This window comes from Ranitomeya variabilis, chromosome 2 (genome assembly GCF_051348905.1).
Source record: "Ranitomeya variabilis isolate aRanVar5 chromosome 2, aRanVar5.hap1, whole genome shotgun sequence".
In the NCBI taxonomy this organism is placed as follows: Eukaryota; Metazoa; Chordata; class Amphibia; order Anura; family Dendrobatidae; genus Ranitomeya; species Ranitomeya variabilis.
This window is the reverse complement of record NC_135233.1, coordinates 27848862-27862140: the sequence shown is the minus strand read 5'-3', so window position 1 is coordinate 27862140 and position 13279 is coordinate 27848862. Positions and strand designations below refer to the sequence as shown.

The window sequence follows — 13279 nt, the reverse complement described above, 5'->3', positions numbered from 1 at the left end:
TGTGGTTTTGTCTAGTAATTGTCTATTTTTGTTTTGATATTTGGATAATAAAACTGTGATTCGATTTGAAAATCTATTATCTCCCGTGTTTTATTCACAACAGATCAAAAGTTGTAAAAATTTTCCATTTCAAATGAAAACATTAACCCCCTTCTCCCTTCTTGATATTCACCGTACATGTACTGCTCTGCGGCAGATGCGGCATGATCGCGCGGGTGTCAGCTCTATAAAACTGCCCCACTAGTTAATCCCTTCAGTGAGCACAATCAAAAAAATAAATAAATGAGGCAATAAAAAAAAAATGCTTTATCGTACCGCCAAACAAAAAGTGCAATAAAACGCGATCAAAAAGACAAATGTAAATAAAAATGGCACGTCTGAAAACATCTCGTCCAGCAAAAAAAAACAAGCAGTCGTACAGCTCAATCAGCAGAAAAATAAAAAGGTTAACTCTCAGAATAAAGCAATGCAAAAAAATTTTTTCTATAAAAGTTTGTGTAAAAGCGGCAAAATGTTTAAAAAACCATATAAATTGCAGATCTCTGTAATCGTACTGACCAGAATAAGAACTGCCTTTCTAATTTTGCCACACACGGAATGGAATAAACCCGGGGGGGGGGGGGGGGGGATAAATCCTGAATTGCTGGTTTTTGTTCATTCTGCCTTCCAAAAATCAGAATAGAAAGTGATCAAAATATCATGTGCCCGAAAATGGTACCAATAAAAACGTCGGCTCGTCCCGCAAAAAAAAACAAAACAAGCCCTCACATGACTGTCAGCCAAGATATGGAAAAATTATAGCTGTCAAAATGTGGTGTTGCAAGAACTAGTAAGCGCAATAAAAAGCACTTTTTTAAGTTTGTGACAGAAGCCAAACATAAAAATCCAAGATATGGTAAATCTATTGCTGTAATGTCACTGACCCGAAAAATAGTCGCCTAATCACTTATACCGCACAAGGAACGGCGTAAAAAATAAATAACCAATTCTTCACCTGCTGGTTATTTTTATTTATTTTTTTGACATTCTGCTTCCCAAAGATCGCAGTAAAGCTCTCTGCACATTTATCCTGCGCTCTGCACTGAGCGCTTACATCGGGGTTTCCGTGTAAATCTCTGAAATACGTGATTCAGACGGAACCTCTGGCGGAAGGCTCCCTATAATGAGGGAGATGGAGACACTGTGGACACCATCAGACCTGTGATCCGGCGGTGTCCGTCTGTTTAGGATTGCATAAAAGTGTTGTCGGCCTCAGTTTTGTGCACTTCTGAAAACAAGGCCACCGCTGAACAGAGGCCAGACTGAGTCCAGAGTAACTCTGCTGCCTCATTATAGTGAATGGATCCCTCGGGTTCTCATCTGAATCACGTCACTCAGAGATTTAGATGGAAACCCCAAAGTAAGTGCTCAGAGTAATTTTCCCAGTAAAAGCTTCAACTCAATCCACAAAAAAGCAAGTCGTCACTCGGATCTGTCATGTGTTACCGGATATATAGGGGGCTTCCACGTTACTGGTAGCACAAAGGCTCTGGAAGAGTGAAATGGCTCCTCACCCTCCAAAAGAAATTCAGCAAATTCTCTGCTCCCAAATCCAAATTCTCCCTCCCTTCTGAGCCCCAGTGCGCCTAAACCACACTTAGCATCCTTATGTTTGGCACTTCTGTAGTGATGAGAGCCCACCTAATTTACAGGTGTATGTCTCCAGAAGCATGAGCTGGGCATAACGTAGTGGTCACTACAACGTACTGGTCACTACAACGGCAGTTTGCAATTTTCACTCAGCAGCATCCACTGCTGCTTGTTTCTGGAAAACACCCATGGAGTCAAAATTGTCACTACACATGTAGATAAATTCTCCAAGGGGTGTAATTTCCAAAATGGGGTCACTTGATTGGAGATTTTGCTTTTTTAGCACTTAGGGACTCTTTATATGGAGTCCACAAACTATTCTAGGAAAATTTGCGCTCCAGGAGGCAAATAGCGCTCCGTTCCTCCTGAGTCTCTCCGTATGGCTACCTAGAACTGTACAGCCACATATGGGCTATTTCTACATTCAGCAGAAATTGTGGGACAAATTTTGGTGCCATTTTTACCATTTTCCCAGTATGAAAATGTACAATTTGGGGCTAACACAGTTTTTAGTGGTAAGTGTAAATCATTTTGTCTTCCCTGCTCAATTGCATAAGTCTGTGACACCCGTGGTGTCAATATAATCACTGCACCCCTAGATGATTCATTGAGGTGTAGTAAAAGAAAAAAGTCTAAAGAAAAAAATTTGTGAAAGAAGTAAATGTTTTTATTTTTTTCCTTCCACATTCCAAAAATTCCTGTGAAGCACCTGAAGGGTTAATACACTTTTTAAATGTGGTTTTTGAGGACTTTGAGGGGTACAGTTTTTAGAATGGCGTCACTTTTGGGTATTTTCCCTATAGTGAGCTGGTCCTTAAATAAAAATGTTGCTAATTTTGTTGTAAAAATGAGAAATCGCTGGTCAAATTTTAACCCTTATAACTTCCTAACAAAAAACAAATTGTTTCAAAAAATTGTGCTGATGTAAAGTAGACATGTGGGAAATGTTGTTTATTAAATATTTTGTGCGCTATGATCTGATTTAAGGGCATACAAATTAAAACTTAAAGTGCGAAATTTTAAAACTTTTAGCCAATTTTCTGTTTTGTTTTTTTTTAACCACTATCATGAAGTACAATATGTCACGAGAAAACAATCTTAGAATCAGTGGGATCTGTAAAAATTGGCCTCCTGAGGAAGGTGAAAGCAGGCTTCAGGGCAAAGGGGTCAAAGGGAATCCATCAGCAGTTTATGTAATCTGAGGGCAGCATGATGTAGGGAGAGACACTTGCTAGGCTGCTTTGTCATTTTGGCACAATCTTCTGTTTTCTCTGCTGCAGATGTAGCAGAGCTCAGAAGACTGAGCAGTGTATAATACAGCCCACACCACTGGCAGATTTCTGTGTATACTGTATAACCAGTGGTAGGAGCAGGTTTACACAGTGCATTTGACTTGAGGCACGATACAACTAATCCTATAGTGATAATCTCCTGCTGATAAAACTTAATTTTATTGAAACGGCAAAACCCAGCCCAGTAATCGATACATACAAAATGCTGCTGACCGATTCCCATTAACTTATTTAGGAATTGATGGCCGCAACATGTCGAGTTGTGCCCAGGATGTAACCACCAGTGAGGAGACCATTTCTGGAGTTTTGGGAGAGGAACGCTATCTCCCTTCTTGTCTGTCAGATCCTCTCTCTTCTCAGCGGTTCTGGGTCTTTGCTGGATTCTTCATTACATAATGCACCAAATGCTTTCTATAAATGAAAGGTCCGGACTGCCGGAAGCCAGTTCATTCCCTGAACTATTCTGCGCAGCCGCACTGCTGTGATGGAGGCAGTATGTGTTTTCCAATTGTCCCGCTGACATATACAAAACCTTCCCTGAAGTAGACGTCTGGATGGAGCAGTTGTTCTTCTATCACCTCCTATATCGTGCTCGGCAGTGATGACGCTCCTGCCATAGGCAGTGATGACCCCCCAACCATCAGAGATGCAGAACTGTGCACTGATAACAAGCTGGATAGTCCATCTCATCGATAACGAGCTGGATGGTCCCTCTCCTCACGAGTTCACAGGACATGGTGTCTGTGGTTGCCATAAAAAATTTCAAATTTTTATTCCACTGACCACCAAAAAATTTTCCACTTTTACCTCCGTCCATTATACGTGAGATTTGGCCCAGAGAACACGTCAGCGTTTCTGGATTGTGCTTTTGTTTTGGCTGCTTTTTTGATGAGCTGTCACTTGCATTTGTGTATTGCACAGAAAACTGATTAGACCATGATGATTTCTGCAAGTTTTCCTGAGTCCATGCAGTGGATATAGGTCTGTAATGCAGTGCAATGAGCGCCCAGAGATCAGGAGCATCCAGTATTGACAGTCAGCCTTGTGCACCTGTATTTCTTCAGAACCTCTGAATCTCTTGATATTCTGTTCTGTAGATTGAGGATATTCAGTCTTTTCAATTTTACATTAAATAATTTTATTTTTGAAATTGTTCCATAATTTTTAGACACAGTTGTTCAGATTGGAGACCCCTGGCCATGTTTGCTTCTGGGAGACTCTGCTTTTCTAAAATTGTGGGTAAACCACTTTGTTTCCAACATGTGATGCTCGTTCAAGCTCACCTGTGGCAAGTAACAGGTGTGGGCAATATGAAAATCACACTTGAAACCAGATAAAAAGGGGAGAAGTTGAGTGAAGCTTTGCATTGTTGTGTCTGTGTGTGTCACACGAAGCATGGAGAACAGAAAGCGGAGAAAACTGAGGACTTGAGAACCAAAATTGTCCAAAAATTCCAACAATCTCAAGGTTCCAAGTCTGTCTCCAGAGATCTTGATGTTCTTTTCTCCACTGTGCCCAAAGTAATTGCTAAGTTTACAACCCATGGCAGTGTAGATAATTTCCCTGGACGGCGGAGAAAAATTGAGGTTGCAACACTGGATAGTCCGGATGGTGCATGACCAGGTCCAAAGAAACTCAAGCTGTCCTGCAGGCTCAGGAGGCTTCAGTGTCCGCGCAAACTATCCGTCCACATGTGCATGACATGAACCGCTGGCAGAAGACTCGGGAGGACCCCACTGCTGCCATATAGATCTAAAATGAAAGGGGTCTCTTAGGCTATGTTCACACGATCCTTTTTTCGCTGCGGATTTGCAGCTGCGGATCCGCAGACGTTTTCCATGCAGGGTACAGTACAATGTTACCCTATGGAAAACGAAATCCGCTGTGCCCACTATCCTTTTTTCGGCTTGAAAATCAGCGCGGATTTTCAGCGGGAAAAAAAGAAGTACCATGTCAATTCTGTCTGCGGATTCCGCAGCGGGTTTCCACCTGCACCAATAGGAAAATGCAGCTGGAAACCCGCAGTGGAATCCGCAGTAGAAAAAGGACTGAAAACCGCAGTGAAAACCACCGCAGGTTTTGCACTGCGGTTTTCACAAATCAGGACCTGAAAAATCTGCAGCGAAAAAAGGATCGTGTGAACAAGCCCTTACTGTGTGGGAATTCCTGGGATCTGATGGCTCTAAGGGTCACTTTTAGATTTGGACACAATCATTTTTAATTTATTTTATTTATTTTTGTATGTTTGCTTTTGTGCCTTCCAAAAATATATAGCTATGGGGGGAGGGGAAAGTATAATGTCCTGTTTTGCTTTATCTGCATCTGGCTGCAGAAGGGTTAATACAGCTTTGTTTGCCGGATCAGCTGACTGCCATCTTGGCTTTGACTTCCAGCCTTGTTTTTCTTTTTTTTTTTTTTCTTGATAATTTGTTGATCCTGCCCCTGCAAGTGGGGGATGGGAGTCAGTTGCAGGAAGTGAGGTAGCAGATGTTTGTCAACTGTGCTGTTTAAAGGGCCAGCGTCTTCTGTAACCATAACAGAGCGGTCGTCGCTAGGCGTCTGTGCATGTTCCAGTTCGCGAGGATGCTGGAAGGTTTACTCTGGTTTTGGCTCTGCTGTTGGCTTTTTTTTTTTTTTACTCTGCAGCAGAAGTCACTTTCCAGGCAGATGCCCCCCTCCCTCCTGATCTCTGTAATCTGAGAGTATAACTAATGCTGGTGAACCATACTTACCTTCTGGGGATTTGCTGAAGTGCAGTTGACATTATTTTATTTTTTTTTTCTTGCTCCGCCAGCGACCATCACGCGCTCCCTGCCGTGTATGCGCATTGTGCGTCCGTGTCTGGCTCTATAAATGCACAAGCAGATGCATGATGAATACCGCTGCTCACCGCTGTGCGGCACGTGACGATCGCCGATGATTCTCGGCAGCGCCAGACTGCTGATACTGGTGGGACATACGGATCATGCCTCATCTTTATGCCATGAGATTTGCCTGTCTGCCGTATTCTGTCCTTTTCCAATTCTGAAGGCATGTACGCTCAGCTGAACCGAGCATGCATGTCCGAGGGAGTAATGGCTGTAAACGGGTCTCTCTCCCGAACATCCATGCGCTCCACCATGCTTGTAGTCTGGGGAGAGGGGAGTAAACTGCTGTGGCCTCTTGCCTGAGAACAAAAGGATCAGAGATGTTCTAATACGGCTGCCCAATCCTTATATGCTCAGACTTCTGCTGTTGGAGCGTCCTCATAGATGGCCTGCGACATCTGCTTTAGTCCAGTGCCTGTACATGGCCCCCGGACCACTGCACTGACATTATTGTGAGGGCTAGAAGGCATTTTTTTTTTTCCCTCTGCTGATGATTCTTCTTTGTGTTCCTGGCAGCCGTGTCGCCCATCCGCTGGAGGTTCAGGGAGCGAGCACTCCTCCTCGTCCTGCCCCACGTCCGATGTCATACGGGTGAGTGCACTATATAGGAAGTGGCATAAGTCTGGGTATACAGAAGCGCACCCAGAACAGCACCGCACCACACTCCAAAGCCTGACCATTTCCTAATACATGGTATAGGGGATCACTTCTAGATAATTGCAGCCCCACAGACCCCGATTGTGTACGTCCCCTTCATTCGTTCTCTACGGGACCGTCTGGGATGGCCGAGTGCTGTCCTGTTGAGCAGTAGCATGTATGCTTCACCTCCCCTCTATTTACCACGGGATCACCGGGTATGGCTGAGTACTGCCCTGCTGAGCAGTAGCACGTATGCTTCACCTCCCCTCTATTCACCACGGGATCACCGGGTATGGCTGAGTACTGCCCTGCTGAGCAGTAGCGCGTATGCTTCACCTCCCCTCTATTCACCACGGGATCACCGGGTATGGCTGAGTACTGCCCTGCTGAGCAGTAGCGCGTATGCTTCACCTCCTCTCTATTCACCACGGGATCACCGGGTATGGCTGAGTACTGCCCTGCTGAGCAGTAGCGCGTATGCTTTACCTCCCCTCTATTCACCATGGGATCACCTGGTATGGCTGAGTACTGCCTTGCTAAGCAGTAGCGCGTATGCTTTACCTCCCCTCTATTCACCATGGGATCACCTGGTATGGCTGAGTACTGCCCTGCTGAGCAGTAGCACGTATGCTTCACCTCCCCTCTATTCACCATGGGATCACCTGGTATGGGTGAGTACTGCCCTACTGAGCAGTAGCACGTATGCTTCACCTCCCCTCTATTCACCATGGAACTGCCTGGATGGCCGAGCGCTCTTAGGAATTAGAGGGGTTCGGTGGACAGGGCTCCCGTAGATCGATAGGGGGGTAACTTGTAAGCTTAATACAAACATGCTGCCGTTCTGGAACATTAGAGCTGAATACAGACAGCACTACCAGGGGGGGCAACAGGCAGCAGAGAAATAACTTGTGGTGACCGAGCAGCAGTAAAAGTGACACAGCCCCATAGATTATATTGTCTATGACCTGAAATTCCCAGGTGTAAGAATATGAGCTGGGAACGGTTTGGTTACAACACATGAAGTAGCGGAGTATGAGCACAGAGTATGCGGCCCACCCCGAGCCCCCGCATATTGCTACCTGGGCATACGAGTGTCGCCTGACGGGGGCAGTCATTTCCTCCATGACCAGTCTGCACACACTTTACCCCCAATAGTTCTGTAGATCGCCCCCTTCTGTTAAGGTAAATCTCATGCAAAGAGAAGGGTCTTCTGCTTTTGGGTCCCTGAGTTTTATTCCTTTTTATTTTTTCTCTTCCTTTAGAGGATGAAGTTTTTGCTTCTCCAGCAGAAGTACCTGGAATACTTGGAAGATGGCAAGGTCCTAGAAGCCCTGCAGGTCCTGCGCTGCGAGCTGACGCCACTGAAATACAATACCGAGAGAATTCATGTCCTCAGTGGGTAAGGGGCCCGCTCTGCTGTGTCCCTCCAGCACTAATGCAATCAAATTTTATTTTATTTTTTTCTATCTTATTAATTCTATAATGTGGGGTAAAGCATGCTGACCTTGTGAGCGGAAACCCAGGCCTCGTCTTGAAGAGTACAGCGAGCTACCCGACGTTTTCTTGGCCATTTTTGCAATCCCTGTCCTGGTGCAGGGGACCCCACGTGTCCTGCAGAGCTGGCCATGTATGTACTCACCCCTTGAAATACCCCACGCTCCCACTGATCTACTGATTAAAGGGGCGCAGTGCTGTGCAGTAAGTGACCCAGCTCCATACACCATGTGGTGGCTGAGAGTGGTACTGCAGCTCACTCGTACAAGGAGGAGGAATGTAAAACTTCTGAGATTGAACATTGGTCCTCCTTGCTGATCAACCAAGAGAGGATGTCTAGCTTTTCTTAATACACTGAAGTAACGCGCTTATCTCTGTATCCCAGGTATTTAATGTGTAGTCACGCAGAAGACCTGCGAGCAAAGGCAGAATGGGAAGGAAAAGGGACAGCATCGCGCTCTAAGCTGCTTGATAAGCTCCAGAGTAAGTATTCACATCCGGGGTCACATTGTTGTCCATTATTGGGTGGTGAGTGCTACGACCCCACTCCAGCCCGTGTGTTGTCAGACTGGTGTATGTAACGCAGGGACTTAAGTGGATTTCTTAAATGTCATCTGGTCAGAAAGTGGCAGTGTACGGTGGGGGGCTGGTGCTGAAAAGGGCCTCAGGAGGTGCGGTGGGCTCTATGGATCAATTCCCTGGGCTGCTTCTGTAGGAATGAGGCTACTTAAAGGGACGGACATCCGCCCCACTGTCTTGCACTAATTTTTGGGCAATGGCTAATCTGCTCAGCCCTGGAAGATTCAGTAAGATTTTTGCCAGCACCACTGCCGCTACTGTACAGGTGTCTCTGCCTAATTTTCTGCGACTGCCCACCTGTAATTTGTGTAAGTCTTTGTCAGTGTCACTGAAGTGTTCACGGCGATCTGCCCATTTTCCCTCCTCTCCAGCATACCTTCCACCTTCTGTCATGTTACCACCCAGACGTTTGCAAACTCTTCTACGTCAAGCTGTCGAGCTACAGCGAGATCGGTGCCTCTACCACAATACGAAACTTGACAATAATCTGGACTCTGTATCCCTGCTCATCGATCACGTCTGCAGCAGGTGGGTAAAGTGTTACTAAAGGGGGTCTCACCGGAGTCTAAGAGGTTAAACTGTACGACCCGCACATCTGTGGAGAGAACTATGGTCCCGTGACGCGACTCTCGTATATGGAGAACAGTAAGCGGCCACCTCCATTACTCTTAATGCGGTCTTTGGTGTTGGACTAATCAGATGTCACTTAAATATTTTTTTTTTCCCCTTTAAACTTTAGCACATGTGGACCCCAGCCCAGTTTAGCACATAAGTGTGGAGGCTTCCCTAGCTGTTGTATAGATGCCATTTGTCTCTTATCAGCATCTGATTGCTGGTGTTAACCATTTACATGCTGCTGTCAATCTGTCCCCCACCCACCTGCAAGGTGATTGCGGGAGCCCTTGAGGATACCTTTGTGAGACCACAGTAATCCTAGCATGTGATTTACATTATATACATTATTGCACCATTTAGAGCCAGCAATCGATCCCTGGTTATGTAAAATAAAGTTTAAGTTTTTACTTTTGTCTAGTCACATCCATCTCCCCTATTTTAAAATAAGGAAATTAAAAAAAAAAAAAAAATCTATGTTTTCTACTAATGCAGAGAATTATCAGGTCGTTTTTTTTTTTTTTTCCTCAGTACATTACTTGTTAAAATGAACGGTCATTCCAAAACTATAACTTATCATGTTGGAAGAGGAGGCAAAAAAAAAACAAAAGTGCAAAAAAAGTGTTTATGTAAAGCGGGCGCCTATAAATTCTGGTTAGGAATATTCTGCACTTGACATTTGTCGTAGTCATTCTTGAGCTCTAAATATTTCTTTTTTTATGCCGCTCTCATTCATTCCTTCTGATTTCAGGAAGCAGTTTCCATGTTTCACACAGCAAGTCCTCACGGAGCACTGCAATGAAGTTTGGTTCTGCAAGTTCTCCAACGACGGCACAAAACTAGCGACAGGATCAAAAGACACAACTGTTATAATATGGCAGGTCGATCCAGTAAGTGTGGAAAGTGCTTGTTACGACAAATTGGAAATGAAAATGGTGGAACATTCCCCTGGGGTATTTCCGCTGCTGCCAAAGAATGACCGCTGTGCTATTTAGCACTGCAGATATCATGGCAGAAGTGATGTGCAAAATCTCCGGCATGGTCTGAAGCTGGATCCAGGGCAGGAAGCTTTCTACTGCGGATTATTATGGAAGGCGGTTTATGGGCAATTTTTGTCGGAAGGAATGCCTGCCAAAATCTGAATGGAAAAATAATCCTTAACCTTTCCAAGTTCAGATGCTCTGGACGTGCAGATTCAGCAGCACAAAACCACAGCCTCATATTTTTTTTTTTTCCAGTGACCGTTCATACTGCCTAAATTTTAGGAAAAAATAGCGTCATGTCACTTATTGACAAGAAATCCACATTGGGCGACCAGACATGGGTGAGCCGTATTAAATGGGACGAAGCCTCAGGTCATCGAGGGATTTGCACCCTATAGATTATATGACAAAAATGTGGCACAAAATGTCCTTAGGATACAATACGCTTGGGTGTGATGTTCCCCCTTTTTTTTAATGTATAAGGGTGAATTCGCATTAGAATCCTCTTTGAAGTCGCCAAGGATTTGCGGTGGAGTTTGTGGCGGGTTTCTCCAGGCATATATGAGCTAAAACCAAACCTGAATGCAATATATGTCAGTCTGATTTTGGCCCGGGACTGAAATGTAAGGCTGAAAGTATCTGAAGTTATGGAGCGCCAGAGAATGACCGACCTGATCGGAGAGTTCGGAAATTAAAACAAAAAATTGTTTTAATTAACCCCTTCCCGACCCATGACGCCTATGCGGCGTCATGGAATGATCGCATCCCTGCAGATCGGGTGAAAGGGTTAATTCCTATTTTACCCGATCTGCAGGGAGAGGGGGAGTTGTACTTCAGCCTAGGGGGGGTGGCTTTGCCCCCACGTGGCTACGATCGCTCTGATTGGCTGTTGAAAGTGCAACAGCCAATCAGAGCAATTTGCAATATTTCACCTATGAAAATGGTGAAATATTGCAATCCAGCCATGGCCGATGCTGCAATAGCATCTGCCATGGCTGGAAATCATGTTCTGGCCCCCCCCACCGCCCCCGATCTCCTCCCCAGTCCTCCGTTCTGTCCGGTACCCCCCTCCGTCCCCCTGTCCGCTCCCCCGTGCTCCTGTCCGCTCCCCCGTGCTCCTGTCCGCTCCCCCCGTCCTCCGATCCCCCCCCTGTGCTCCGATCCACCCCCCCACCACCCCCGCATACTTACCGAGCCTCCCGAAGTCGGCCGGTCTTCTCCCTGGGCGCCGCCATCTTCCAAAATGGCGGGCGCATGCTCAGTGCGCCCGCCGAATCTGCAGGCTGGCAGATTCATTACAAAGTACATTTTGATCGCTGTGGTAGGTTCTACCACAGCGATCAAAATAAAAAAATAATAAATAAACCCCCCCTTTATCACCCCCATAGGTAGGGACAATAATAAAATAAAGAAAATATTTTTTTTTCTTTTTCCACTAGGGTTAGAACTAGGGGTAGGGTTAGGGTTAGGGTTAGGGTTACGGGTAGGGTTATGGCATGTGCACACAGAGCGGATCCGCAGCGGATCGGCAGCGGATCGGCAGCGGATCGGCCGCGGATCCGCCGCGGATCCGCAGCGGATCGGCCGCGGATCCGCAGCGGGATAGGCCGCGGATCCGCAGCGGATCGGCAGCGGATTGGCCGCGGATCCGCAGCGGATAGGCCGCGGATCCGCAGCGGATAGGCCGCGGATCCGCAGCGGATAGGCCGCGGATCCGCAGCGGATAGGCCGCGGATCCGCAGCGGATAGGCCGCGGATCCGCAGCGGATAGGCCGCGGATCCGCAGCGGATAGGCCGCGGATCCGCAGCGGATAGGCCGCGGATCCGCAGCGGATAGGCCGCGGATCCGCAGCGGATAGGCCGCGGATCCGCAGCGGATAGGCCGCGGATCCGCAGCGGATAGGCCGCGGATCCGCAGCGGATAGGCCGCGGATCCGCAGCGGATAGGCCGCGGATCCGCAGCGGATAGGCCGCGGATCCGCAGCGGATAGGCCGCGGATCCGCAGCGGATAGGCCGCGGATCCGCAGCGGATAGGCCGCGGATCCGCAGCGGATAGGCCGCGGATCCGCAGCGGATAGGCCGCGGATCCGCAGCGGATAGGCCGCGGATCCGCAGCGGATAGGCCGCGGATCCGCAGCGGATAGGCCGCGGATCCGCAGCGGATAGGCCGCGGATCCGCAGCGGATAGGCCGCGGATCCGCAGCGGATAGGCCGCGGATCCGCAGCGGATTGGCCGCGGATCCGCAGCGGATAGGCCGCGGATCCGCAGCGGATAGGCCGCGGATCCGCAGCGGATAGGCCGCGGATCCGCAGCGGATTGGCCACTGCGAATTCGAAGCAGTTTTCCATCAGGTTTACAGTACCATGTACACCTAAGGAAAACCAAATCCGCTGTGCCCATGGTGCGGAAAATTCCGTGCAGAAACGCTGCATTGTATTTTCCGCAGCATGTCAATTCTTTGTGCAGATTCCGCAGCGTTTTACACCTGTTCCTCAATAGGAATCCGCAGGTGAAATCCGCACAAAAAAACACTGGAAATCTGCTGTAAATCCGCAGGCAAAACGCAGTGCCTTTTACCTGCAGATTTTTCAAAAATCGTGCGGAAAAATCTCACACGAATCCGCAACGTGGGCACATAGCCTTAGGGTTAGGGTTGGAATTAGAGTTAGGGTTGGAATTAGGGCTAGGGTTTGAAATAGGGTTAAGATTAGGCTTGTGGTTAGGGTTACGGATAGGGTTAGGGGTGTGTTGGGGTTACAGTTGTGGTTAGGGTTGGGATTAGGGTTACGGTTGGGATTAGGGTTAGGATTAGGGTTGGAATTAGGGTTACGGTTGTGTTGCGGTTAGGGTTGTGGTTAGGGGTGTGTTGGGGTTAGGGTTGTGATTAGGGTTATGGCTACAGTTGGGATTAGGATTAGGGGTGTGTTGGGGTTAGTGTTGAAGTTAGAATTGAGGGGTTTCCACTGTTTAGGCACATCAGGGGTCTCCAAACGCAACATGGCGCCACCATTGATTCCAGCCAATCTTGCGTTCAAAAAGTCAAATGGTGCTCCCACCCTTCCAAGCCCCGACGTGCGCCCAAACAGTGGTTTACCCCCACATTTGGGGTATCAGCGTACTCAGGACAAACTGGGCAACAACTGTTGGGGTCCAATTTCTCCTGTTACCCTTGTAAAAATAAA

General features: G+C 47.2%; 1 protein-coding gene across 1 annotated transcript in view; it reads left to right on the top strand.

Moving 5' to 3' along the window:
• WDR26 (WD repeat domain 26) overlaps positions 1–13279 on the top strand; it is a 51732-nt gene that overhangs the window by 19356 nt on the left and 19097 nt on the right. The window contains exons 4-8 of the mRNA XM_077282187.1: positions 6305–6379; positions 7690–7826; positions 8307–8404; positions 8872–9028; positions 9864–10002. Of these exons, the coding sequence (XP_077138302.1) occupies positions 6305–6379; positions 7690–7826; positions 8307–8404; positions 8872–9028; positions 9864–10002 (606 nt within the window). The remainder of the gene's footprint in view (positions 1–6304; positions 6380–7689; positions 7827–8306; positions 8405–8871; positions 9029–9863; positions 10003–13279) is intronic.